Source organism: Thalassophryne amazonica, chromosome 4 (genome assembly GCF_902500255.1).
Source record: "Thalassophryne amazonica chromosome 4, fThaAma1.1, whole genome shotgun sequence".
NCBI lineage: Eukaryota > Metazoa > Chordata > Actinopteri > Batrachoidiformes > Batrachoididae > Thalassophryne > Thalassophryne amazonica.
The window spans coordinates 57,468,338-57,495,723 of NC_047106.1; the positions used below are offsets into that span (position 1 = coordinate 57,468,338).

The 27,386-nt window shown below is 41.3% G+C and overlaps 1 protein-coding gene across 3 annotated transcripts; it reads left to right on the forward strand.

Moving 5' to 3' along the window:
- tp53i13 (tumor protein p53 inducible protein 13) lies at positions 1 to 27,386 on the forward strand. 3 transcript variants are annotated; one of them, XM_034167930.1, is made up of 8 exons: positions 1 to 108; positions 1,857 to 1,892; positions 3,471 to 3,529; positions 3,606 to 3,684; positions 10,822 to 10,950; positions 19,737 to 19,916; positions 21,497 to 22,298; positions 26,493 to 27,386. In XM_034167930.1, the coding sequence occupies exons 3-8, from the start codon at positions 3,489 to 3,491 to the stop codon at positions 26,597 to 26,599; spliced, it is 1,338 nt and encodes a 445-aa protein (XP_034023821.1). In that variant the 5' UTR covers positions 1 to 108; positions 1,857 to 1,892; positions 3,471 to 3,488; the 3' UTR covers positions 26,600 to 27,386. The 3 variants fall into 3 exon arrangements, with proteins under 3 accessions (XP_034023821.1, XP_034023823.1, XP_034023822.1); XM_034167932.1 differs by lacking the exon at positions 10,822 to 10,950; XM_034167931.1 differs by lacking the exon at positions 3,606 to 3,684.

Genomic DNA, 27,386 nt, shown 5'->3' on the forward strand with positions numbered 1-27,386 from the left:
TCTTTTCATGTTTATCTGTGTCTGTAACAGTTGTTGTTGGAGAGGGATCTACCTGTGGATACCGTTTATTGGGACTGTCCAAAATTTTCTGGACCAGAATCTTATCAGGTAACCGTGTAGAGCTATGAGATTCTTGTGGGTTTGGAGATTATAGTGTGAAAACACTATATTTTGTGTTCTTTATCAGAAGCCTTCTCTGCCTCTACCATGAAGCGGTGACTGTTGAAGCAACAGATAATTATTATTGTATGCACAGCCACTGATGATTGTAACTCATAATTAGCATGAACGTCTTGCTCACTTCACACACTATTCACATTTGGGCAGGGTTACTCTTTTAGATTGTGGCATGCCCGAGAGACATTTAAGGAGTGAGACACACTTGAAATCAACTCTAAATGCTTGTATTGTCAGTTACATCTTCTTCTGGCTGCTCCTGAGTCACTACAGCAGGTCATCTCTCTGTCTCATCCTGTCCTCTGCATCTTCCTCTGTCACACCAACCACCAGCATGTCCTCCCTCATCACATTCTCACCAAACCTCCTCTTTGGCCCGTGGCTCCATCCTCAGTATCCTTCTCCCTATAAACATTGGGTCCCTCCTCTATACATGTTAAAACCATCTTAGTCTTGCCTCTCTGACTTTGTCTCCAAACTGTCCTACATCTGCTGTCCCTCTCATATGTTCATTCCTAATCCATCCCTGTAACTCCTAAAGAGATTTGCAGCATCTCCAGGAAAAACAGGTTGGTAAGGTTGGTGTTATATAAATGAAAATAAATTGAATTGAAATAAAAAAAATAATTCAATTGATTTAACAACTTTTGAATAATATCTTATGTTGCTTTGAAATGGCACTGTAAAAACATGGTTTTTCATAGGGTACAGGGAGGATGAAGGGCTTTGATGGTCACTAGTTGCTTACATTTATTTATTTTTCTTTTTTTGTCTAAGTATAATGCACATATGTATAATCATGAGATGTTAGTAGGTATTTACATACATGTAGTTGCTAATTTGTTTAAAACAGTGTTTTGAAATCAACTGATGATTAAGAAAAGGACTTAGATAGGACAACAGGTAGGTTTGAATATGCTTCTTGCCTCTTCCTTCTCCCTTTTGGACATATTATGTTCACGTTCTTCTCTTGTTTTGTCTTTTTTTTATTTTTTAGATTTGTTGCTTTTCTATGTTTGTTTATTCTTTATTTGTTTTTCATGTCCAAAATAAAACTTTCAATCAATTAGTCAAACATCTGTATGGAACCAATGCTGAGAGACTTGTTTTTGACAAATAAAACAATAGAATTGAAACCTGATCCTTGACGTGATCCCACCTCCACCCTGACTGTATCTGTCATTCATACTGTGCATCTCACTGCTGTCATACTGTGCCTGTGCATATCTTGCACCACCCTCACATACTTCTTTGTCACTCCAGACTTCCTCATACAATACCATAACTCTTCTTGGCACCCTGCCATAGGGTTTCTCTGAATCTACAAACACACACAGTGCAACTTCTTGCCTTCTCTTAAAACTTTCAGTCCTTTTCCATAGCACTGGTAAGCCTGTCTACTACTTTATTATCGGCTGAGCCTATCTAGTGCATATGGGTGTGGTTTGCTGAGATACAGTGAATTTTTGGAAAATAAAGACAATCACAGAGAAGACATTATAATAAGCCCTGCACTTATGCCACTACTAGCTGTGTAAATCATTTGCTCTGGATTAGCTCTTTTAACAACTTGGGTTGTTTGTGATATCAAAGGCTGACTAATACGTTTAGCCGTTTGCTCAGCAGTCTCTTGGGCAGCCAGAGGTTTAATCAGTATTCACTCTTTCCTCTTTGTTCAGAGCCTTCCAAGTGTTTACACAGTGTATCATCCTGAGGTGAGTAAACACTACCAAGCACTTTACTTCAGCATCTTTTATCTTTATTGAGTTTTCTCCAACCTTTGTCCCTCCAAATACTAAAACATGATAATTTATTAAAATCTAAACTCAAATTGATAGCAGCCAGTGTTACATCAAACTTCAAAGTTTACCCATTTTTTAGTTGCTTGCTTGAAGTCAGTGAAAATCACTTATTTTATTTTTGTCCACATTATATGTTAAAATGTTGTAGTCTAGGGTTGTGTCCCTTAATTGTTTTTCTGCCGTTTATCCTTTTGAAGGTTACGATGGATCTAGAGACTATCTTGGTGTAGATTGTATGTATGTTGTAGTTGTCTGAAATGTTCTGTTTCATGGATATTCTTTTCTTTCGCATTCCATTTTCTGTATGATCTTCTATGTGCTACTGCATGTGTAGACCATGTGTGGACTGTTGCCTTCTAGTATGAATTTCATATTGATATGGGTACACATTCCTGAACCATCTAGCAGGTGCCAGTGTTTAGCAGGTGGGAAACAGTTCTGTGGTATCTTACAAAAGCAAGTCAAAGTTGGTGCATTGAAATTAACCACTGTCTGAGTCTATCCATCATCATTTGTTCTTTTAAGACCAAAACATTGTCATTCTTTTAAGTTTTACTTTTCTGTTCTGTTTTGTGTTTTATTGCATATTTGCCTACATACTGGGCATTGTGTTCCTCCCTAGAGTTGTGAGGTGATGCTCACGTGGATGTGTGTGCTGATGGACAGAGTGTATCGATGAGTACACAACATGCCAAGAGTTCAGCAGGGAACAGACAAACTACACTATTTTTCCATAATCCAGTGAATTGGTTCACAGCACCAAATCACAATGGTGCCTCAAGGCACTTCACAAGAGTAAGGTCTAACTTTACCAACCCTCCTAAGCAAGCACACAGGTGACAGTGGTAAGGAAAAACTCCCTCTGATGACAATGAGGAAGAAACCTCAAGCAGACCAGTCTCAGCGGGGTGATCCACTACTTAGGCCATTCTAACAGTTACGTTTTTACAGATTTGACCAGAATTTCTTAACATTCATCCGTAATCCATCCAGTAACTGTCCAGCAAGTGGCAGACATATCTATAAGAAAATAAATACGCAAAATACAATTTATATTTTTATCTAGCACTTAGAGCAGCTTAGTCGATATTTCAGGCAGGAACTGGACTTGTCATAGTTGTTAGCAGTGTCATTTGGAGAGAACTGAACAGCCTCTACCTTGCTATTTGAGGAGTGTTTGTATAAAGTTAAATTGTAAATGGACTGCATTTCTGTAGCACTTTTCCATCTGAAACAGATGGTCTTTGCGCTTTACAGTGATTCCTCACATTCATCCATTCACTCACACGCTGATGTCTGAGTGCTGCTGTGCAAGGTGCTCAACTGCACTCTGGGAGCAAGTTGGAGCAATCCAGATTTTCCAGTCTGACAAGGATTTGAACACACTCAAGGCTACTGCTTTAATCTCTCAACCATCACATCCTTATTAAACTAGTTAAACTAGGTACAGGGAGATAACACCTTACCCAATGACATTTCTTTGCACTGCAGCCAGCCAGGCGGATATGCATGGACAAACCTATTTCCTACAGCCACGTTATTCCCAGCAGGTAAGACTGGACAGGTGTGCACTTAGTAACTGAGTTAGTCACAGCATTATATACTGTATTTTTGTGTGTGTTGTAGTGGAGCATACAGACCAGTGCAGGCTGAGAGTGGCGAGTATTTTTACTGCCCTCCTCAACGGTGGCTGAACAACTTGCATGTAAGTCACAAATCAGCCTTCTTTTTGTAATGCCTCTGCTGGCACATCAACGGGTTACAGTGTTTGTTTGCCAAGTACAGAAAGGTATTGCCAGTGAAGGTTGATACATTTGGAGATTTATTGTACAGTCAGCTTTCATTCATATGATCATTCAGTTCATGTTTTATGCAGAATAATGTTGTGTACTTGGATCAGTGGTCCATGAACTTCTGTATTTTCAGGTGCTGAAATTACAAAAGAAGAAGAAAAAAGATCTGTTTTGCATTATAAAAATACAATATTTCTAACAGAGTGTTTTACTCTTGAATTAATATAAATCATAACAAAAAAACATGCAGATCAATGTATCAGCATGTCAAGTTGAAGGTCACCCAGAGCGCATAATGATACCAGGTTTCAGTAGTACTTAGTTTACATTTGCCATTCTCCTTTTTGCACCCACATGCAGTAGCATATGCTGGGATGTTGTTTTCGTCTTGTGTGTACAAAATACAGACAATTTTTTATCAGATTTGGGCCTAACCTGGTGGAATAAATGTCAGCCAAGTGCATGTGATTTGATTTTGAGAAAAATGGGTTAATATTCAAGTTTATGTGCCACAGTCAAAATTTTGCCCAAATTGGGGATATATCCAAGGAACTGGTTAAAGATACATTTATGGTTGTTATTAAACAGTAAGATGAAGTCATGCCACCTTTTTCTTGGTCACATGAGCTTTTACCTTGGAAGGTCAAACTCAAGATTGTGACAGTCTAACTCAACAGTCTGTAATCTATCTGGATTAAACATGGTAGAAGTGTTGTGTTAGTCAAGGATGAAGTAATTCCATTTTGGACAGAATTGATCACAAGTAACAGTCGTCTTAGTGACTAACAGGGTACTGCAATTGGTAACAAGACTTCACAAATCTCATGCAAACAAAAGGGCCTACCTTCGATGTGGCTGCCTAAACAAGCTCAGACATGTTCCATTGTGCCATCTTAAATGAATACCATTAAATTACTGTTCAAATATGCAACATGGCACAAATTATGAGTTTCACTGGTCCTCAACTGTCAGAATCTGTCAGAATCCAAAATTTGAAAGCTGGATGTGCAGCAATTTTTGGAGAATCATTGACTGAGATTTGGCTAATGTCAGAGTACATGTCAAGGCCTTGTTTTCAATTACTCAATGTCCAATTGCCCAATCTTGTCTTTCTTTTTAATTTTGAAAGCGTTGTTACATTGATCTCTTATTCAACAGTCTTGCATCCTGACTGCTGACCTTTAATCCTGATCGCTCACATTTGTGATTGCTGACCTGTGATCCTGGTGCCTCCTTTATCAAGTGTTCGTATGCACAGATTTGTGGTTAAATCACGCATATAAACATTTCTACAGAAAGTGTGGAATTTATCAACTTGGACATAGAAAAGTGTCTAAATATACATGCAGCTCTGACTGTGTGTACACACAGCATCTAGTGGTAGAACAGGGGAACTGCAGGAGTAATCAAAATCATCTACACACATTCTTTATTTCCTCAAATTAGTAGTTACAAAGTTGGTAACTATGCTGAGATAGAAACAGACGTGCAGGCTCATTGGTTACAAAACCTACAAAAGACACCTGGGTGAACTAAACAGCTTTTCACCATCAACAAGCACTTTCATCTTCACCTGCTACTGCAAGACACAAATGAACTGAATTTTACAAATTGCTTAAAGAAAACAGATTCCCTCCTGCAATATTATACAACCCCTGGCAAAAATTATGGAATCACCGGCCTCGGAGGATGTTCATTCAGTTGTTTAATTTTGTAGAAAAAAAGCAGATCACAGACATGACACAAAACTAAAGTCATTTTAAATGGCAACTTTCTGGCTTTAAGAAACACTATAAGAAATCAAGAAAAAAAGATTGTGGCAGTCAGTAACGGTTACTTTTTTAGACCAAGCAGAGGAAAAAAATATGGAATCACTCAATTCTGAGGAAAAAATTATGGAATCACCCTATAAATTTTCAGCCCCAAAACTAACACTTGCATCATATCAGATCTGCTCGTTAGTCTGCATCTAAAAAGGAGTGAACACACCTTGGAGAGCTGTTGCACCAAGTGGACTGACATGAATCATGGCTCCAACATGAGAGATGTCAATTGAAACAAAGGAGAGGATTATCAAACTCTTAAAAGAGAGTAAATCATCACGCAATGTTGCAAAAGATGTTGGTTGTTCACAGTCAGCTGTGTCTAAACTCTGGACCAAATACAAACAACATGGGAAGGTTGTTAAAGGCAAACATACTGGTAGACCAAGGAAGACAAAGCGTCAAGACAGAAAACTTAAAGCAATATGTCTCAAAAATCGAAAAATGTACAACAAAACAAATGAGGAAAGAATGGGAGGAAACTGGAGTCAACGTCTGTGACCGAACTGTAAGAAACCGCCTAAAGGAAATGGGATTTACATACAGAAAAGCTAAACGAAAGGCATCATTAACACCTAAACAGAAAAAAACAAGGTTACAATGGGCTAAGGAAAAGCAATTGTGGACTGTGGATGACTGGATGAAAGTCATATTCAGTGATGAATCTCGAATCTCCATTGGGCAAGGTGATGATGCTGGAACTTTTGTTTGGTGCCTTTCCAATGAGATTTATAAAGATGACTGCCTGAAGAGAACATGTAAATTTCCACAGTCATTGATGATATGGGGCTGCATGTCAGGTAAAGGCACTGGGGAGATGGCTGTCATTACATCATCAATAAATGCACAAGTTTATGTTGATATTTTGGACAATTGAAAGGATGTTTGGGGATGATGAAATCATTTTTCAAGATGATAAGGCATCTTGCCATAGAGCAAAAACTGCAAAAACATTCCTTGCAAAAAGACACATAGGGTCAGTGTCAATGAGCAGATCTGATTTGATGCAGGTGTTAATTTGGGGGATGAAAATTTACAGGGTGATTCCATAATTTGTTCCTCAGAATTGAGTGATTCCATATTTTTTTTCCTCTGCTTGGTCTAAAAAAGTAACCGTTACTGACTGCCACAATCTTTTTTTCTTGATTTCTTATAGTGTTTCTTAAAGCCAGAAAGTTGCCATTTGAAATGACTTTAGTTTTGTGTCATGTCTGTGATCTGCTTTTTTTTCTACAAAATTAAACAACTGAATGAACATCCTCTGAGGCCGGTGATTCCATAATTTTTGCCAGGGGTTGTATTAAAAATGGACTCATTATGTTCTCTGCTCAAAATTCATGTGGAAAGCTTTTATCTTAATGAAGAATGAATGAAGACCCGGTGACACCACAGGACCGCAAAGGATTCTGAGGGTTGGGGAAGTACAGACAAATAATTGTCTGTTTTCTTATTTGTAAAGTTTTATGCTACCTGAGCATATTGATGCTTCTTACAGCTTGTTAAAATTATGTCCATAAGTGATTTTGGTGTCTAAATTAAGAAACAGAATGACACTATAAGTGAATGATTGGTACCAGTGGTGGCCTTCAAAATGAGCAGTGGACACATCGTCACCACTGGCACATTTATTTTTCATACTTTTCATCTCTTTGCTGTGAACACACACAAACACCTCGAGCTCCGTTTCATAAAAGTTGATTTTCTTCACTCTTTTTCATAATTCTTAATTGATGGCGTTTCAGAATGCAAATGACCATGAACATGCACAAGCATGTGCTTTTGAACATGTAGGATTTAGTTGATTCTTGCTAATGTGAATGTGTGAATTTTCACACATATTTTGTTCATACAACAATGTTTAGAACCTTTTCTGGATACAGTCTGATAAATCAGGGTCCTGATTGCTAAACTTTGATTCTGATCTTTCAGCACTGCCAAGAAGCTTTTTGTCACTGTGTATCCATCTCTCTGGCTTTGATCCTGTAAATGAGATCAAAGGAATCAGGTTGAAAGGGTGGATGCTGACTTTTGATCTTGCTCCCTTAACTAATCAGCAGTCCTGCTTACAGCATGAAATGGCATCAGAGAGCAGACTCCAAGATCAAGAATAATGGCCCAGTCACACTATGATGGACAGAGCAAAAGGATTAGTTACATATTTAAGTATTTTTTTTTTTTGGGGGGGGGGGGGGGGGAGTACGTCAGTCATCCGTGGAGTTGGGGCGCTAATGGACAGATGATGTCACATTCCATGGAGTTCTGCGCTGAGAAGAAGTTTTTTTTTTTTTTTTTTTTTTCTTGCTTTACAGACAAATACCGTATTCTGCAATTGAGCAGTTTGGTACTCTGGAAGCATGAAGTTTTGTTTCCTCACTCAAACAGCTCCGTTGCGACACCTCCCTAAGACAGTGAGAGAGGAGGGACTCAGAAAGAAAGAGCACTCTCTATTTCTTCCAGACATGGAACTGTGCTTATTGTGTAGGTCCGTTCTCCACTTGCTGGACTTTTGACCAAGCAGAATGCCAGAATGAACAGTTGGACAACAGCAGGGGAACATTTTATTGATCCATTCACTGGTTCCTCTCAGGACAGAGCGCTGACATCAACATCACACTATATATTTTCCCTGACTAGGCATTTTGGAAATAACCAGGCAGAAGTGTTGACATACTTCTGGACTTAGTGGGGAAGATAAGTATTTGACCCCATGTACAAAACTGTAGACCTGCACAAGGCCGGGATGGACTATAGGACAACAGGCAAGCAGCTTGGTAGAAGACACCAATGGTTATAATTATTTATTAGAAAGTGGAAGAAACACAAGATGACTGTCAGTCTCCCTCGGTCTGGGATTCCATGCAAGATCTCACTTTGTGGGGTAAGGATGATTCTGAGAAAGCTCAGAACTACATAGGAGGACCTAGTCAATGACCTGAAGAGAGCTGGGACCACAGTCACAAAGATTACATTAGTAACACATGATGCTGTCATGGTTTAAAATCCTGCAGGGCACCAAGGTCCCCCTGCTCAAGCCAGCACATGTCCAGGTCTGTTTGAAGTTCACCAGTGACCATCTGGATGATCCAGAGGAGGCATGGGAGAAGGTCATGTGGTCAGATGAGACCAGAATAGACCTTTTTTGGAATCAACTCCACTTACCATGTTTAGAGGATAAGAACAACCCCAAGAAAACCATCCCAACCGTGAAGCATGGGGGTGGAAACATCATACTCTGGGGTTGCTCTTCTGCAAAGGGAACAGGACGACTGCACTGTATTGAAGGGAGGATGGATGGGGTCATGTAGTGCGAGATTTTGACAAACAACCTCCTTCCTTCAGTAAGAGCATTGAAGATGGGTCATGGCTGTGTCTTCCAGCATGACAATGACCCCAAACACACAGCCAGGGCAACTAAGGAGGGGCTCTGTAAGAAGCATTTCAAGGTCCTGGAGTGGCCTGGCCAATCTCCAGACCTGAACTCAACAGAAAATCATTGGAGGGAGCTGAAACTCCAAACCTGAAAGATTTGGAGAAGATCTGTATGGAGGAGTGGACCAAAATCCCTGTTGCAGTGTGTGTAAACTTGGTCAAGAACTACAGGAAACGTCTGACCTCTGTAATGGCAGACAAATGTTTCTGTACCAGTTGTTAAGCTGTTTTTCTAGGGGATCAAATACTTATTTCATGCAATAAAATGCAAATTAATTATTTAAAAATCATACAATGTGATTTTGTTTGTTTTTTTATTCTGTCTCTCACAGTTGAAGTGTACCTACGATAAAAATTACAGACCTCTCCATTCTATGTAGGTGGGAAAACCTGCAAAACTGACAGGGGATCAAATACTTATTTTCCCCACTGTATGTCTTCACGAGTGCCCGCCATGGCCTGCAAAAGTGTAGCTCTTGCTTGTGTTTTCAGATCACAAGCTTTGCTCCTCCAGAAGGAGCAAAAACTCTTCAGCTGAGTTTAGGAAGAACCTTCATAAAAGGGTGGTGGGTATCAAACCTTTCTGGGAAATGTGAGGATAAGTGTGAGAACAGTACCACATAGAGTAAGTCACAGTGAACAGATATACTGACAGTACAGGTCAGTGAGCAATCTTCACAGATGACATAACAGTAGATGCAACAGGTTTTAATCCAGCTCTTGCTTCTTGGTGTGCCTTCTCAGTAGTAATGTGGAAGCTCTTGGAACACGTATACCCCCGTCACACTAGAGGCTGAATGAGCCCGAATGCTATCTGAATGAAAATTTGACAGTGTGGCCGGCTCGAATGTTTAGCTCATGTTCAAAACAGTCGAGGTGGACTCTTTAACTGCAATCCGACTGCATTCTAAATATTCGCATGTTGTCAAAACAGCATTTGAAACAGTCTGATTGTGTTTGAGGGAAAGTTGTCATGGTCAGGCACGTCTAATCCTGCCAGCATGTACCGGACTGCACCCCTGTGCATCCCGTTCAGGGTGCGCAAAGGAAATATTGTAATGTCCAATGTCATTAGCACGCAGTCATTTTAAGAAGCAGACGTGAACATTGCGCAGTACTGAAAAGACTGTGTGTCACAATGAGTCCATATGCGTCACACAGTCATGGATCAGCGCACGCAGCTGAATGGCCTGTCACAGCTCTAATACACATCATATACGCACAGATATATTGTCAGTCCACCTTATGGTTTAGAAGTTCTATCTGTAGTATTGTTATCATGACTGTAACAGCTCAGTCAGATGGCTGTGAACCGCGTCAGCACGTCTCTGAGCGGCGGACCATCATGCTCAGCTGAAGGGCCTGTCCCAGCTGTAATATGTATCATTTGACAGATATATTGTAAAAAGTTAGTAATCACCTTTGGAACGGCTGACTGTTCTGTGTGGAAGATCCCTGACGAATCGGAGCTTTTGGATATGACTCTTTGGATCCTTACTGCCGTTCAGATCGGGCCGGGGTTTATACACATGCCCACCACACACACAGCCACCACCCACGTGCCCGCCACATGTGTGGACAAATCAGTCGGGGCAGTCTGGGTATTCGGATGACTGTTCTCCGCAATTCTTATTCCCTCTCTGATTTTTTGTTTTGTTTTGTTGTTGTTTTTTTACATTCCGCCTCATTCGGCTTGGCTCATGTTCATTTGTGCTAACTGTGAAGGGGCCCTATTTTTGAAATTCATGTTAATGCAGTTATTTATAATTTGCTTATTATATTTTGTACATTTTCCAGCATGGAGCTACAGTTTTGCTGTACCATCCCTGTGCTCCGCTCCGTGAGCGGCTTGTCCTGTCAGCTCTTGCACGCTCCTGTCTGTCTGACTACATCCTTACATCACACCCACAGCTCAATAAAACCAGAGTAAGACCAACACACGATTTGTTTTATTTGTGAATATAAACGTGTGTGTGTATATATATATATATATATATATATATATATATATATATATATATATATAGATAGATAGATAGATAGATATGTGTATGCATTACATAAACAATTTAAGGTTTACATAAATGACATTTTAGGTGTTCAGGTTGTACTGATTTGCATGCGCACACGTACGTTCCTTTTGAGAATTTTAATTTTGTGCTAAGCTCATTATGTTGTAATTATCAGTGGTGTCCAGGATCCTTTGTTCTCCCTTGAAACTCAGTGGCTCAACCAGGCATAATTCTTCAAAGACAATTACATTTTTTTTTTTTCTTCATTTCAGCCATTATCCTCTTAAGTTCAATCTCCCTATGTTATGGACACATCTTAATGTGATCCTTCTGTGGGGCTAATTCATTACAACATCAAAGCTCCCTGGTTTTTAATGTTTCCACGTTTGCCGTGTTCTATTCTGGCAAAATTTTCATGTTCGGTGTTATGCAACAGTGGGACTCAGTTCTGTTCTTCAGGCACTAAGTATTTTCCTTCACTGCCCGCTGTAGTTACATGTACCCAGTTAAATCAGGTGTGTCGTTTCAGTACGTCAGCTCTTGATTGGTATGACCACAATTAAAAATAGCCGGTTGGGATGGTTACAGAAAGAAGAAATGGAAAACAAGAGCAAGATCGAGAACCTTTGAAATAACTTGTTGAACGTGTCTGAATTGTTCTAGAAATATTATCATAACGGCAATACCAGCAATGCTGTAAAATCAATGCTAATGTGTAATTGATATGTTTACATTGGCTTGACAGTGGCTAACTTTTACTGTAACATTTGAATACGCAGTGATCCACTATTCTGGATCAGTGCCAGATCTTGATTACTATTTTTTTATTGTCACAAATGATGAAATTAATTTCATTATTTGTGGTAAAAAAAAAAAAAAAAGTATTTTAACCCCATTTTTGGAACTAGACCATTTTCCCAACATTCAGAGTTCCAATTAACAGGATCAAGCTAGTTACGCAAGTGAGCAACACATCAACCAAGAACTGTTATATTACAAGAAAACAGCTTTTTTTCCCCACTTTTGTACCATCCAGCAGTAGGTGCTAGTACTGTGTCACAATAGACACAGTGTGCAAACAGACATTTGTAGTGTCACCACACTACTGTTAGCTGATAATGTAAACATTTCAGACATCTTAACCGAGAAACCATTCTAGATTAGATTTGATTAGATATAACTTTATTGATTCCTTGGGAAATTGAGGTTCCATCAGCATTGTATAGCAGCACACAGTGTAAGAAGCACACAGACTGTTTGATGTTTCCTAACCTATGTGCATTGTGTGAATCAAGCTGTCCTAAAATCTGGATCAAATAATTTTGACAAATTATACTGCTTTGGAACAGAACACAATCATTAACAGCAATCAGAACTGACAAGAAGGCATCCAGTTTTTCACTGCGGTCAGTTGTTGGTAGTTTCCTCGCTTGCGAGGATAGTGGGAAGGCCTTTTTTTTTTTTTTTTTTTTTTTTTAGTTTATTTTCTACAAGCCCTCTGGTGGCTGAAAAGTCTGATGCGGGATGCACAAGACCTGTTACAATCGGGGCAAATGAACACTTGAGTAGGCTGGACTTGTGCTGCTGCCCGCTCTTTCTGTCTTTGACGCTTCTGGCGTGAGGCCTCACTTCTTTCTGCCTCAAACTTCAGGCTGGCGGATTTGATGCTGGAATGCCAGCTGAGTCTATCTGTAGCTAGATGCTGCCATAACTGATGCTGAATGCCTGCAAGGGAGAGCTGTTTCTTCAGCTGGTCCTTATAGCGCTTTTTGGGGGCCCCTTGGTTTCATCTCCCTTCCTTGAGCTCGCCAAAGAGAATTAATTTCGGCATGCGTGTATCATCCATCCTGGCTACGTGACCTGCCCAACGAAGTTGTTGTTTGAGTATAATAGACTCCATGCTGGTCAATTTGGCTCTGGTAAGGATGTCCTCATTTGAGACGTAGTCCTGCCACTTGATCCCGAAGGTGTTTCGGAGACAACGCTGATGAAAGCATTCCAGTAATCTGATCTGCTGGCGATACAGAACCCAGGTTTCAGCTCTATACAGGAGGGTAGGGACCACAATGGCTCTGTAGACCTGCTCTTTTGTGGAAAGGCGCAGTGCATGATTCTGCCAGACTTTCTTTGAGAGTCCACCAAAAGAACTGCTGACCTTGGCAAGGCGACTGTCTAGGTCCTTGGCAACAGATGCGTCGTTTGAGATAACACTACCGAGATACGTGAAGTGCTCTACTGCATTCAGGCTGGTACCCTCGATGTTGATTTGGGGTGGGGTATATGCTGTATGGGGGACTGGTTGATATAGCACTTCTGTCTTTCTCAGGCTGATGGTGAGGCCGAAGGCTCTTGCTGCTTCAGCAAAACAGTTGACAATGTGCTGCAAGGCTTGCTCCATATGGGCGACGAGGGCGCAGTCATCTGCGAAGAGCAGCTCCATGATTAGCTGTTCTGTGATCTTAGTGTGGGACAGAAGGCGCCGCAAGTTAAACAGACTTCTGTCGGTTCTGAAGCGGATATAGATGCCGTCTGTCAAGTCGTCTTTGGCCTCACGAAGCATCATGCTGAAGAAGATGGAGAACAGAGTGGGCGCGAGGATGCAACCTTGTTTGACGCCATTTGAGATGGGGAAGCTGCCGGACAGAGTCCCGTTGTACTTCACTTGTCCCATCTGGCCTTCATGCAGCTGGTGGATGATGGTGAGGAGCTTTGGAGGGCAGCCATTAGGGCAGCCATTAGGATGAGCCATGGAGGGCAGATTCTTGCATGCCTTGGCTGCCCTCCAAAGCATGCAAGAATCTTCCACAAACCCTCACGACTGACCGTGTCCAAAGCCTTGGTTAGGTCTATGAAGGCTGCATAAAGGGCCATGTTCTGTTCTCTACACTTCTCCTGGATCTGTCTCAGGATGAAGATCATGTCGGTGGTTCCCCTGTTGGCCCGAAATCCGCACTGACTCTCGGGAGTATTTTCATGCGCTATGGTAGGGGTAAGGCTGTTGAGCAGCACTCGAGCCAAAATCTTACCTGCTATTGAGAGGAGAGTGATGCCCCGGTAATTAGAACAGTCGGACTTGTCGCCCTTGTTCTTGTACAGGGAGACAATGACCGCATCCCAAAGGTCATGTGGAACCATTTCCTTTTCCCGGCAACTGGAGAAGAGAATCTGAAGCTTGTCGAAGACTGCCTCACCTCCATTTTGGTACACCTCTGCTGGGATGCCATCTGTGCCAGGAGAGTTCCCTGGATTCAGCTGCGTGGTGGTCATTCGGATCTCTTCAAGTGTTGGGGGGGGGTCATCAAGTTCCCATTTCACCTCCACCTGGGGAATCTTCTCGATTGATGACTCTTGCATAGTGCGTTTGTCATGAAGAGGTTTTCAAAGTGTTCTGACCAACGCTGCATAATGGTTTCCTTGTCCGTCAGAAGGGTGGAGCCGTCTGAGGAGCGCAGGGGTGCTTGCACTTGATGTGCTGACCCATGGATGGTCTTAAGGGCTTCATAAAAGGAGTGCATGTCTCCGAGATCGGCATGTTGTTGTGTCTTCTCCGCAAAAGCTAGCCACCAGTCGTTCTGCAGTATGCGGAGCTTGCTTTGCAGTGTGGAGCAGGCATTTCTGTAAGCTGTCTTGGCAGAGTGGTCATCAGGTTTAGCTAAAAGAGTCTTGTGGCATGCACGTTTCTTTTCTAGGAGTTCCTGGATCTGTGCATCAGACTCTTCAAACCAGTCTTTATTTTTCCTGGCTGAGAAGCCCACTACTTCTGCTGCCGTCTCCTGAAGGATGGTCTTTAATCTCATCCACTGTTGTTCAGGGTGATCAGGCAGGCCTTCTTCTCCACCCAGTCTCTCCTCTTGTTTGGCCTGGAACTCCATTTTTGTGTCTATGTCTTGTAGCTTCTTAAACTTGGGGCCTTTCTTCTTAGGAGGGGGTTTGAAAGTGAAAGCAGTCTTGGAACGGACCAAGCGATGATCCGTATAGCAATCCACGCTAGGCATCACCCTGGTATGTAGTACGTCTCTTCTATCACGCTGTCGCATCAGAACGTAGTCCAGAAGGTGCCAGTGTTTGGAGCGTGGGTGTCTCCAGGTTGCTTTGAATCTCTCTTTCTGTTGGAACAGGCTGTTGGTGATCGACAAGTCATGTGCAGAGCAGAACTCCAGCAGCAGGCGGCCATTGTCGTTACAGTTGCCTATGCCATGTTTCCCTAGCACGTCCTTCCATACATCAGAGTTGCGGCCCACTCTGGCGTTGAAATCTCCCATGATGAGGAGCTTGTCCTGGGTGTCGACGCGCTGTAGAAGGTTGTGCAGATCGCTATAGAAAGCCTCCTTAACTCCGATGTCAGCCTGCATGGTTGGGGCATACACACTAACAATAGTGGCAAAATCCTTGTTGTTGATGGGGAGCCGGAGTGACATGAGTCGGTCAGAATGTCCAACTGGCAAACTGTGTAACCTATGTGCTATGGCGCTCTTAATCATGAACCCGACCCCTGAGAGTCGACGATCTTCTTTAGCCTTCCCTGACCAGAACAGTGTGTATCCTGTGCCTTCCAAGGGTGAGTGACCCTTGGTCTGCAAAGCGCACCTCGCTGAGTGCAGCAGTGTCTATGTCAAGCCTTGGTAGCTCTTTGGCGACTAAGGCTGAGCGTCTTCGAAGACGATCACTATTGTCTGAGTCCATCATTATGCGTACATTCCAGCACGCAATTTTCAGGTTCTTTGTTTTTCTTTTCGCACCGCCTGTAGTGATGCCCGTTGGCAGCGGTGAGCCAACCGGGTCTAGTGAGACAAGCCATGTTTAGACCACCTTTTCTAGGTCTGTCTCCATGTGGAGCAAGCAGGGCTATCCCTAAACAGGGCTGCTTGGTCACCCAGGGCCCTGCCGGATGATGCTGTTGTTTCGGGTCAGCAATCAAACGACCAAAGCTCCTGAGCCGCCTGCATGCAGGATCGAGACTGCAGCTCCCAGTGCCATCATGCACCTGCTGTTTTCGCCTTTTCCCATCACTGCAGGGCTTTCCTTCCCGCCTGCGCTCATTGCTTAAAGTGGGGATCAGCTCGCGCACACCAATTCCACTCTTTAGGCAAGGTGGCACTCCACAGTGGCACAGACAAGCTGAGACGGCTGTGGCGACCACCAGGCTGTAGGTTTTACATCAGAGTGACCTTCTCCTAGCCTCTGGCTAAAGAACCTTCCTTGGAGGCACGGGGGCAGTAACCCACGTTGGGGGTTTAACATCAGGGTTTTCCTTCCCCTAGGTGGACCGCCTTAACAGGGCTAATGAGTCCCATCTACCCACTGCTATAACCCAGTCAGCTGGGAGGCTCGTGATGGCGGGAGCGCCTAGATCCCGTATAGGTCATGGACTTACCACTGCCATACTTGAATAAACAATATCTGTGTTGTAAAACAACAACAAAAACACAAAGCCAACCTAATCAAAAACCAAAGTGAGTGCAGCTCCAGGAAAACCTACCTGAAACAATCTAAAACTGACTGAAAATAAATCAGACTCAATCTAAACCGAAAACAATTCATCTAGCGCAACGTAACTATAGCTTGTAAGCTAACAAACGGAATATCAAATCAAATCAAATTTATTTGTTTATTTATATAGCGCCAAGTCACAACAGTCGCCCCAAGGCGCTTTATATTGTAAGGCAAGAGCCATACAACAATTACAGAAAAACCCCAACAGTCAAAATGACCCCCCTGTGAGCAAGCACTTGGCGACAGTGGGAAGGAAAAACTCCCTTTTAACAGGAAGAAACCTCCAGCAGAACCAGGCTCAGGGAGGGGCAGTCTTCTGCTGGGACTGGTTGGGGCTGAGGGAATATAAAGCTAACCAAATCTAAATGCATTTAAAACAATCACAGTCGAAACCTTTATCAGTATGAAAACAGATAAGTGTGTATAAAGCTAACTGAATCTGAAAGTAACTGAAAAACAGGTAACTGAACATAAATTAATGCAAAGATATGCAAATTGTTAAATGAATATAAAGCTAGCAATCTAAAATGTACTTAAAATCACACTATCTGAATCTAAAAATGTATTTATCACTATGAACATAATTTCATGCAAAGCAATAGCTAAATGGATATAAAGCTAACAAAGTAAAATTGTAAAATTAACGTAAAATAACACTATCTGAATCTAAAAATGTATTTATTACTATGAAAACAGTTAAGTGTATATAAAGCTAACTGAAAAACAGCTAACTGAACATAAATTCATGCAAAGCTATGTGACTAGCTAAATGAATATAAAGCTAGCAATCTAAAATGTACTTAAAATAACACTATATGAATCTAAAAATGTATTTATCACTATGAAAACAGTTAAATGTATATAAAGCTAGCTGAAAAACAGCTAACTGAACATATAAATTCATGCAAAGCTATGCAAAGAGAGAGTTAGAGAAGTAGAAAAAAATCATACTTACTCCATTGATAGATGGATCCCATTAACAATATCCATGATTAGGAGAATTAATAAAATGAACATATTACCTAAATATCTCTGTGTTCCAGAACGTTTCCCTGCCACTTTTGGGCTGCACAGCTGAGATCTAACACCTCTATTACTCACTATGTATAATGCGGTCAGATAACCCTCCAATTTGGCAATATTAAAGATATTACCCACATAAACAGGCATATACTCTGTAGATAATCAGCATAACAGTGAAAATGTATTTGGTGGCTAACCTAAGATGGTACATTGAAGAGAACCTTGAGGTACCCTACACTCAGTGGTGGGCACAGTTCCACTAATTATCAAAGATAATGTTTTCATTATCGGATTAGCTGTTCAGATAACTTTGAAAACCATCATCGGACCAATTATCTTCCAATAAGTTTTGGTCCGATAATTTTAGATGATTTATTGAATTGATTTATTAAATTTAGATGATGAAAATTATTTCCCTGTTTGCCATCACTGGATGTTTGCATGACTCGCCAAGTTCACACAGATCATTAAAAAATAAATAGTCTTACAGACCACTTACACACGTACACACATATAGCTGAACACACAAATTAGCCTATATTAATATTTTTATTGAATGTGGCTGCATGCAGTATCTGACACTTTATCACTGCAGTTCATAAAAAGAAATTGGTCAGTCTAACAACCTCTCTCTCTCTCCCTCTCACACAGTCACTCAGTCATGCACACACACACACACCTTAATCAATATTGTTTAACTTTGTTGGGAAAAAATGCCGAGAACGTTAGGTAGTAAAAACAAATAAATAATTGTAAAAAAAATTCACAGTTTGATCATAAAATTTAAAAAAGGAAGTTGTGTTGAGTATGACAACTCTTGTTCATACATACTCAATTCTGAGGCTGTTCTGTTATTCATTCATACAGTTAAGAATATTCATGTTCTGAGTTTATAAAAAACTTGTTCTGTAAAATAGTTCCTTTACTATTGTGATCAAAAACATATTCATGTTCTGGGTTTATAAAAAAAAAAAACTTGTTCTATAAACAGTTAATTTACTATTGTGATCAAAAACATTGAATCTCAATTCTGAGGCTGTTCTGTAAATATTCATTCATACACTTAAGAATATTCATGTTTTGAGTTCATAAAACTTGTGTAAATAGTTCTCTTACTTTTTGATCAAAACATTGATTTAAATCTCAATTTTGAGGCTGTTCTGTAAATAGTTTTCAAATAAACAATCAATAGCAACTTCTGATCAATCCATATCAATTTCAGACTTAATAATGTACTGATTAAAGCCCCAGCCATTTTGGGTTAAACCACTCTCGCTTCCCGTTTAGGCCACGCCCACTACGAGTACAGATACAGATAATTTAGATGGTTGAACAGATACAGATAGTGGTGTACTCGCTCATTGAGGAAAAACTGCATATTTTACAAAAGCACATTTATTTGTAAACACCTGCCAAGATAAATGACGCTTTCCTACAGCAGGGGGCAGAGCGCACGAAGTGCAGGCTCATTGGCTGTTTGGGTTTGTGATTGCTGTTGGTTCTATTAGAAGCTTTGGCGGTGTTTAAACTCAAAATCACCTTCTTAGTAGCTGAGAGCATATGGGGGGCAAAATTGAAAGTTATCTGTAGCTTCCGATAAGTTTTTAGACATTTTATCGGTTTAGTGTTAAAAAAGATAATTTGTCAGTTAGCTGATTACCAGTTATCGACGCTAACTTTTTGGTTAGCTGTGCCCACCACTGCCTACACTTAATACCAACCCTTAACACTAAAAGAATTTAAAATGGGAAAAGAGCTGCTGGCAGTTTTGTGCCTGTTGTACAGACAATGTTGGAAACCCATGTTAAATGAGCTGTTTCAGACCTGCTTACTTTTCATTGATATGAAGATGGTGTCTTCATAGAGAGAGTCCAGTAATTGTGGGCCTCTGAGGATTTTTAACTATAAACCCCAACCACATTTAACTTTAAAAAAAATAAGTAAACCCAATTTTGAACAATATAATGCCTTTTTCTGTTTTCATTTTTGTGTCCCCCCCCCCCCCCCCCCCCCCATGCCAACTTGAACTTCATGAGTAACATTACATTATTGGAGGTTTTGTGATCTTGACTGATGATGGTGTCTTTAATGCCATTGTGTTGGTGTTTAGCCTTTAGAAGAGAAGCTTTTCATGGGCTACTGTGTTTTGTATTGTTTGTTTGTTTGTTTTTTTCCTTCATTCAGCCTGTGGTGTTAGTGTCCTGGGGTTGCACCCTGGAAATTTCCAGCGTGGCCTCTTCAGATGTCTGTGACTGGCTCAAGGCTGCAACACCCACAGGAAAGAAATCCAGCACTGTGAGCCAGAAGAGGAAATACAACCTGCTGTTAACCTGGTCAGCAGAACAACACAAACCAAAAATGAAGGTTTGGAAATGTGACAGTCTCCTAATTCAGTTAGTTTACATGATTTATCTGTCACATTGTATTGTCTGAAATAAAACCAGCATTTTTGATCAGGATATGTCATTCAAAGCGCATATTAAACAAATATGTAGGACTGCCTTTTTGCATTTACGCAATATCTCTAAAATCAGAAAGGTCTTGTCTCAGAGTGATGCTGAAAAACTAATTCATGCATTTATTTCCTCTAGGCTGGACTATTGTAATTCATTATTATCAGGTTGTCCTAAAAGTTCCCTAAAAAGCCTTCAGTTGGTTCAGAATGCTGCAGCTAGAATACTGACGGGGACTAGCAGGAGAGAGCATATCTCACCCGTGTTGGCCTCCCTTCATTGGCTTCCTGTTAATGCTAGAATAGAATTTAAAATTCTTCTTCTTACTTATAAGGTTTTGAATAATCAGGTCCCATCTTATCTTAGGGACCTCGTAGTACCATATTACCCCATTAGAGCGCTTCGCTCTCAGACTGCGGGCTTACTTGTAGTTCCTAGGGTTTGTAAGAGTAGAATGGGAGGCAGAGCCTTCAGCTTTCAGGCTCCTCTCCTGTGGAACCAGCTCCCAATTCAGATCAGGGAGACAGATACCCTCTCTACTTTTAAGATTAGGCTTAAAACTTTCCTTTTCGCTAAGGCTTATAGTTAGGGCTGGATCGGGTGACCCTGGACCATCCCTTGGTTATGTTGCTTTAGACGTAGACTGTGTTTCATAATTATTGTATGGCCTTGCCTTGCAATGTGGAGCGCCTTGGGGCAACTGTTTGTTGTGATTTGGCACTATACAAGAAAAAAGTTGATTGATTGATTGATACTTATAAGATTTTGAATAATCAGGTCCCTTCTTATCTTAGGGACCTCATAGTACCATATCACCCCAATAGAGCGCTTTGCTCTCAGACTGCAGGCTTACTTGTAGTTCCTAGGGTTTGTAAGAGTAGAATGGGAGGCAGAGCCTTCAGCTTTCAGGCTCCTCTCCTGTGGAACCAGCTCCCAATTCAGATCAGGGAGACAGACACCCTCTCTACTTTTAAGATTAGGCTTAAAACTTTCCTTTTTACTAAAGCTTATAGGTAGGGCTGGATCAGGTGACCCTGAACCATCCCTTAGTTATGCTGCTATAGACTTAGACTGCTGGGGGGTTCCCATAATGCACTGAGTGTTTCTTTCTCTTTTTGCTCTGTATGCACCACTCTGCATTTAATCATTAGTGATTGATCTCTGCTCCCCTCCACAGCATGTCTTTTTCCTGGTTCTCTCCCTCAGCCCCAACCAGTCCCAGCAGAAGACTGCCCCTCCCTGAGCCTGGTTCTGCTGGAGGTTTCTTCCTGTTAAAAGGGAGTTTTTCCTTCCCACTGTCGCCAAGTGCTTGCTCACAGGGGGTCGTTTTGACCGTTGGGGTTTTTACGTAATTATTGTATGGCCTTGCCTTACAATATAAAGCGCCTTGGGGCAACTGTTTGTGGTGATTTGGCGCTATATAAATAAAATTGAATTGAATTGAATTGAATTATTTGGATGTATAAAGTGACTGTTACCGTTAATCTTCAGGAGCCCGTGAGGCAGTGCTGTCAGCAGATCATCTCATCTCTCCCAACTGAGAGTAAGAGAGAAACGTTTGACTCCAGAATGAAGGAAAGAAACTTTAAAGAGGAAGGTAAAATCAGACGGAGGAGAGCTGTACCCAAACAGAACAATAGCAGAATGGTTCCATCACAACATGCACTTATAGAGAGGAAGACCACAAAAACCTCCTCTGCTGCTCATCCTAAGAGCCAAAATATGAATGTTTTTCCCACATCTGGATTACTGTTCAATATGTCAGCTGATGGCAGTGAGTCTAGTCTGGAGTCACAGACTGAAGCACTGCAGCCCAGTTCGAGAAATCCAGACGTCAGCAAACCAAACCAGATGAAGGACAATGATGTTGTAGACGTCAAAGAGAGGGAGGTGGACCATAAGGAGCCACAGAGTACTACACACCCTCACAACAAAAATATCGGCTTTAACTCTGTCCTCAAACCTCAGTCTGAGTTTCCAGCCAATCCAGAACAGCACCCAAACCCACAGCCTGACAGCTACCTTCAGAACGGGCAGAACTGCTACGCTTGTGATGCAGGCGAGCATTGTAAATGTGAACCAAGCTCAGGAGCCGAGGTCCAGGCTTCTGTTGGCAGTAACATTTTATCGAGGACCCAGAAGACAGATGAGGCCGTGTGGGCAGCAGTGGCACTGGGCTTCCTGCTGGTTCTGCTGGCCTTATCGGTGCTTCACACACGTCTGTACCGCAACTGGAGGACCATGCCCAGCCTTTATTGGCACGACCCACGGCAGGACTACGACAGCGTGGCAGGTAGGTGGGCTGCACTCTCACATGTGACCGACACGGAATTATATACACAGCAATGCTGCCTTCTTTAATACCTGTTAACAACACACGCTCACACATTACTTGTGTGTATGATCATGGTATATTAAAAAAACACCTTCATTTGGTCTTACTTAAGTCATGAATCATGGATGTGTTGCTCTAAAATCATTAAGATGTTTTGATAAATAGACCACAGTTAAAGCTACCGTGTGTAGGATTTAGGGGTGTGTCTCAGCAGGAATGGAACACAGCAGTTATAACCATCTGTTCGTTAGTGTATAATTATCTGGTGCAGTGAATCGATGCATGTTTCAGAATGAGCCCTTCTTATCTGCATGGAGGCTGCCCTGTTCCAGCACCATCTTATACTTGAAGGAAAAAAAACAAAAACATAGATGAAGCAGTGGTTGCTCCCCTATACACTGTCTACGGGTTACCAGTGCAGGAAGTTTGAGAACCCTCATTTTTGTGAAATAGGGGATTATACATATTATCACAACAGAAGACGGAGCATGAACCCCGTCACCAAAGAAGCAAAAACGTGAAGGGAACCATTATCATCCAGGTTGCCAGTGCATAACCTCACCGCTAGATGACACTAGGACTGTCATCATTATGTCAGCATATTGTCTATTACTGTTGCCCATCAGTAGCTGTTATATGTAACTAAACCTGGAGTCACGTGGGGCTCCTTTGGACAAAACAGACTTTGTCCACTGCATGCAGAGCCGGCCCAAGGTCGCTTAGGGCCTCCACGCCACCAGGGGGCCCCGAGAGCACCGAGACGTTGTGATTAAAAAAGTAAATATATACATGAAATTAAAATAATATTGAATAATTTAAACGAAATTGTATTACACCCGAAAAAAATAAATTCATTTTGACAAAATACCAATACTAGGTTAATTGATGCCTCCTGTTGGCTGCTGCCACCGTTGGGCAAATTTACATGCACCGCTTGGGTCAGGTGATCGGTGACTAATGTGAGGAATGAAGTGAGTGCAAGTCATGTCTCAGAAAAGAAATTATCCCTCTGGAGCGGAGAAAAGAAAAAAGAAGTTGGAAGACGAGGAAAAAACAACAAGACGAAGGTAGGTTTGCATGTCCAATATTACAATTTTTGTTGTCATTATTTGCGAAATGCTCCGTTCGTTTAGTGTAAAGTGCTTTAGGTGTCTTAAAGTCAGAGGCGATTGCTCTAAGACTGCAAGGGAAGCTCAGCTTCCCCTAAAATGTCAAAAAATAAGTGATCAAATATATACTGTTGTGTGTACATGTCATTGACTAAATATGCGCTACAACGCGCTCAACGTTTGTTCAGAATCAGCTTCTTATCAGTGGTAACAACGCGGCTTTCCTCTCACTCAAACCCGCAGCTTCACAGTGCTTTAAACAGTGTAGCGACACAAAGCATGCAGCGAAACGAGACGAGTCATTGGATAAATGCTGGTTTGTCCCACCCATCGGACGCTCAGCGTGTCTGGGGGTCTATGGGGTAGTGGGCTGGCCTCTGCTGGGCCGGACGTTCAACTTCTGCATGATGATTGGATGATCTGTCTGAGGCTGAATCCCTTTTTGATTGACAGCGAAATGAGCGAATCAGCGATCTTTTGGTGTAAACATCCGTGGCAGCATTCTCATTTTGTTCTGAGTTGAACCGGAGACTTTCCTAATCCTCGTAGTGGTATTTTCTTTGTTAAAATGACTACCGACAAATCGAGCTTCTATTTCTGGTGTTTTTTTTTTTTGTTGTTTTTTGTAGCTGCTTGCGTTTGGACACTGACTTCTATCACTCTTTCTGACTTCTGTCGCAGTTTCTGTCCCTACCGAGCAGCGGGTGCTGCTGAGCTCCACCGTCACAAATAGGGTTGCCAACTCTCTGAAAAATAAATAAGGGACACCTCACCGCCAGGGCCGACCGACCATTGCCTTCACCCTTCCCAGCGTCTGTGTGAAATGATTTTTAACCATTTGACTGTTGACTTGACCCTGAATTTAAGTAGATGCATACATGCATTTGTTCTGATATGAACACGTGGAAAACAAATTATTATTTAGCAATTTATTTTTAGTGCAAAATAAATTTTCACTCACAATTTCAATATGAGCATTCTGTCCTGCTTCAAAGCATAAAATTAAAAAAAATTATTTAAAAATAAATCTCTCTGTAGTGCTACTGCTTAACTTAAAATTGTATAAATTAACAAAAAAACAATTGAAAATTTGCATCATCCAAAACAATGTAACAGTGCACATTTACACATTTAGTGTAATAAAAAGTGCAAAAAATAAAGTCTGAAAAGTAAACAATACTGTTGTCGCGCACCTTTTCCACCCAGCCATTTTCCTTTTCTCATTCTCCCTGTATTTTTGTATTCTTTTTTGTTTGTTTTTTTTAGGAGGCGTAGTAACGACGTTACAGACATTGCTGTCCGTAGGCATATCTGCAGTGTCGGTGTCTGTATAGATATCAGTCATGCTGCGCTTTGTTATTGTCGTCCAGCGACCGTCGTCGGCTCATGAGGTCGGTATCTTCTTGCGAGCGGATGTCCCTCGACCAATGAGATAAGAGTGATTCTGTATTGTCAACTCATGTCTGTCAGCTCATTGGTGAAAAGCAGGAGAGAGGCTGGGATCAAATTTACCGTAAGTTTCCATATAAAGCGCCAGTCAATTCCATTGACATTTTACAGACTTTTTGATTCTCACAGAAATACGGGACAAACTGCGTCCCGTTTCAGGTCAATACGGAACGCACACTTTTATTTCCAAATAAGGGACGGTTCCGTTTTTCAAGGGACGGTTGGCAACCCTAGTCACAAAGCACTCACAGGCGGACACAATTCACACTAGCCTCGCACCAGTCCCAGCTAGTGAGCTACCTAGGTAGCAAGCCGCACATAATGGCAGACAATTTGAATGTTGTGGACCGGATTTTGGCGAAGCCATTTGATAGTCTTCCTTACGAAGAAAAACTTAGAGTTAAACAGCAGGGCAGATCAACTCCTCAGATTAATTTGGTGCAAAAGGTGGGGAAAAGTAGCTCAGCTCTCAATGGTTTGCAGGCCAAAGTTAAAGCAATGGGCCCCCAATGCAATGTTTGTGCATTGCTATGCACACAGATTGCTGTTATGTTGTGGATTTCTATGTTCATTTTGGAGATTATTTAAGTATTGTATTAATTTTGATTACAACTTTATTTTTCTGTAAGATAATGTGAATGTCATTTGATTCTATTTTGTATTTGGATATTGAACATTTTGCACACCATTGCACATCTGAAAGAAATTAAACTATTTAACGTGTTTACTATAAATGCAGTCTCCTGCCTGCTGATGTTACTTTCAAATAGTTAAATTAATGAGCCATACTTATACATCACTCTGTATGTAGAAGTTAATTAAAACATATTCATGAGTTTGCTACCCCTTTAAGGTTAAAAACAAGAATGACACCTGTATGATGTAAGATAATTACAAATAACGCTAATGATTGTGGGTATGTTACACACACAACAGTGTAGCCTATGGAATAATGAGGCATCTGGTGCTGAGGTGATGGTAGGGGGGCCCCCAAATGAAATTCTGCTTAAGGCCCCATAAAGGCTTGGGCCGGCCCTGACTGCATGCAATGCAACCAAGCATGAGCAGGCACCCACCACAGGCCAATGAGAAGCCTGCGTGTGTTCGGCTCTGTGCCCATAGGAGGAGAGCTCCGTGAACCCCGACCTGCTGGATGTGGCTGACATGCTACCAGTGAGCTGGCAGCGTGGTTCCAAGTTGGAGAAGAAGCGGCGCCTGAAGCAGCACTCTGTGTGGGACAGCTTGGGATGAATGTTGAGGCTAACTGCACAATAAGCCAAAACAAAATCACTGTGTAAACGTATCGATATGCGATCACTTCTGTCGCTATCATATCTGAAAACGGTTGTGAGTAAATATGCTGATTGTGACGACATCGATGACAGTCCTAGATGACAGTAATTCATATACACTCGCTTTAATTGAGGCATTAAATTCATACAAACATGCAATCAAAATGGTGATGATTCAAAAGCCTCAACTATGAGAAGAACATTGGGTCTTGGCGTTGCCATTATTTGGCCGTATGGTTTTTAAAAAATGTAAGTGTTGTATAATAATAGTGTGTGTTTGTATGCATTTGTGTATCTTACAGATGTAATCCGAAGGAGACTTCGACTTGCTAAGAGGAGGCGGAAAAGGAGCAGAAGACAGGAATGTGTTCTGCTGCCCAGCTCCTCCAGCTCAGATGATACTCAGTAAAAATAAAGAACGTAATAAATATCAAGAAGGAGCCCAGGTAGCAGCTCATTAGGACAGCTGTCTTTATAATTAAGAGAACACACAGCATGGAACTCCTTCCTCGAACCACCTGGGAAGGATTTGCTGGATAATCTGAGAGCTGGAGATGTAGCCGCAAGATCGTTTAAATCCTGTGATCCTCAGTGACTGTGCAAAAGTTGTTTTGATGAAGAATCTTCTGTAAATAATACTGCATTTGGATGTGGACCATTGTTGCATCTTTTTTTTTTTCTTGTATTACTTGTGATAGAGTCAGTATTGGCTAAAAAAAAAAATCACACAGGTACTGCTGGCTATATAATTTCTCATGAAGTCTTTGCTGTTCTTTTCTAAGGCCACTAGATGGCAATATTTTTTAAAGGGTTGAATCAAACTGGGCTCGGTATACAGAGGCCATGTCCTTTGAGAATGATCTTGTTCAAGACTGTTGTTTTTCATGACATTTTATCTATATTTTGTTTTATACTTGGATAATTTGTAGTAATACTGCTGGAGGAGTTTCCCCACGGTGAAGGTTTTGATATTTGAATATGTGCTGTAAGTTGCTGTTGTAAGCAACTTTAGTGACCAAGCTGCTGTTTTTAGTAGTTTAGAAAATGGATTTGAAGTTGGATTAAAATACATGATCTAGGGTATGATGTATAAACTGATTTTATGTGGATCATGTTTTCTCATCATTTCTTACCTACTGACTCAGATTACATTGAAAAGATTTCTTACACTAGTTTGGAGTGAGAAAACAAAAAAA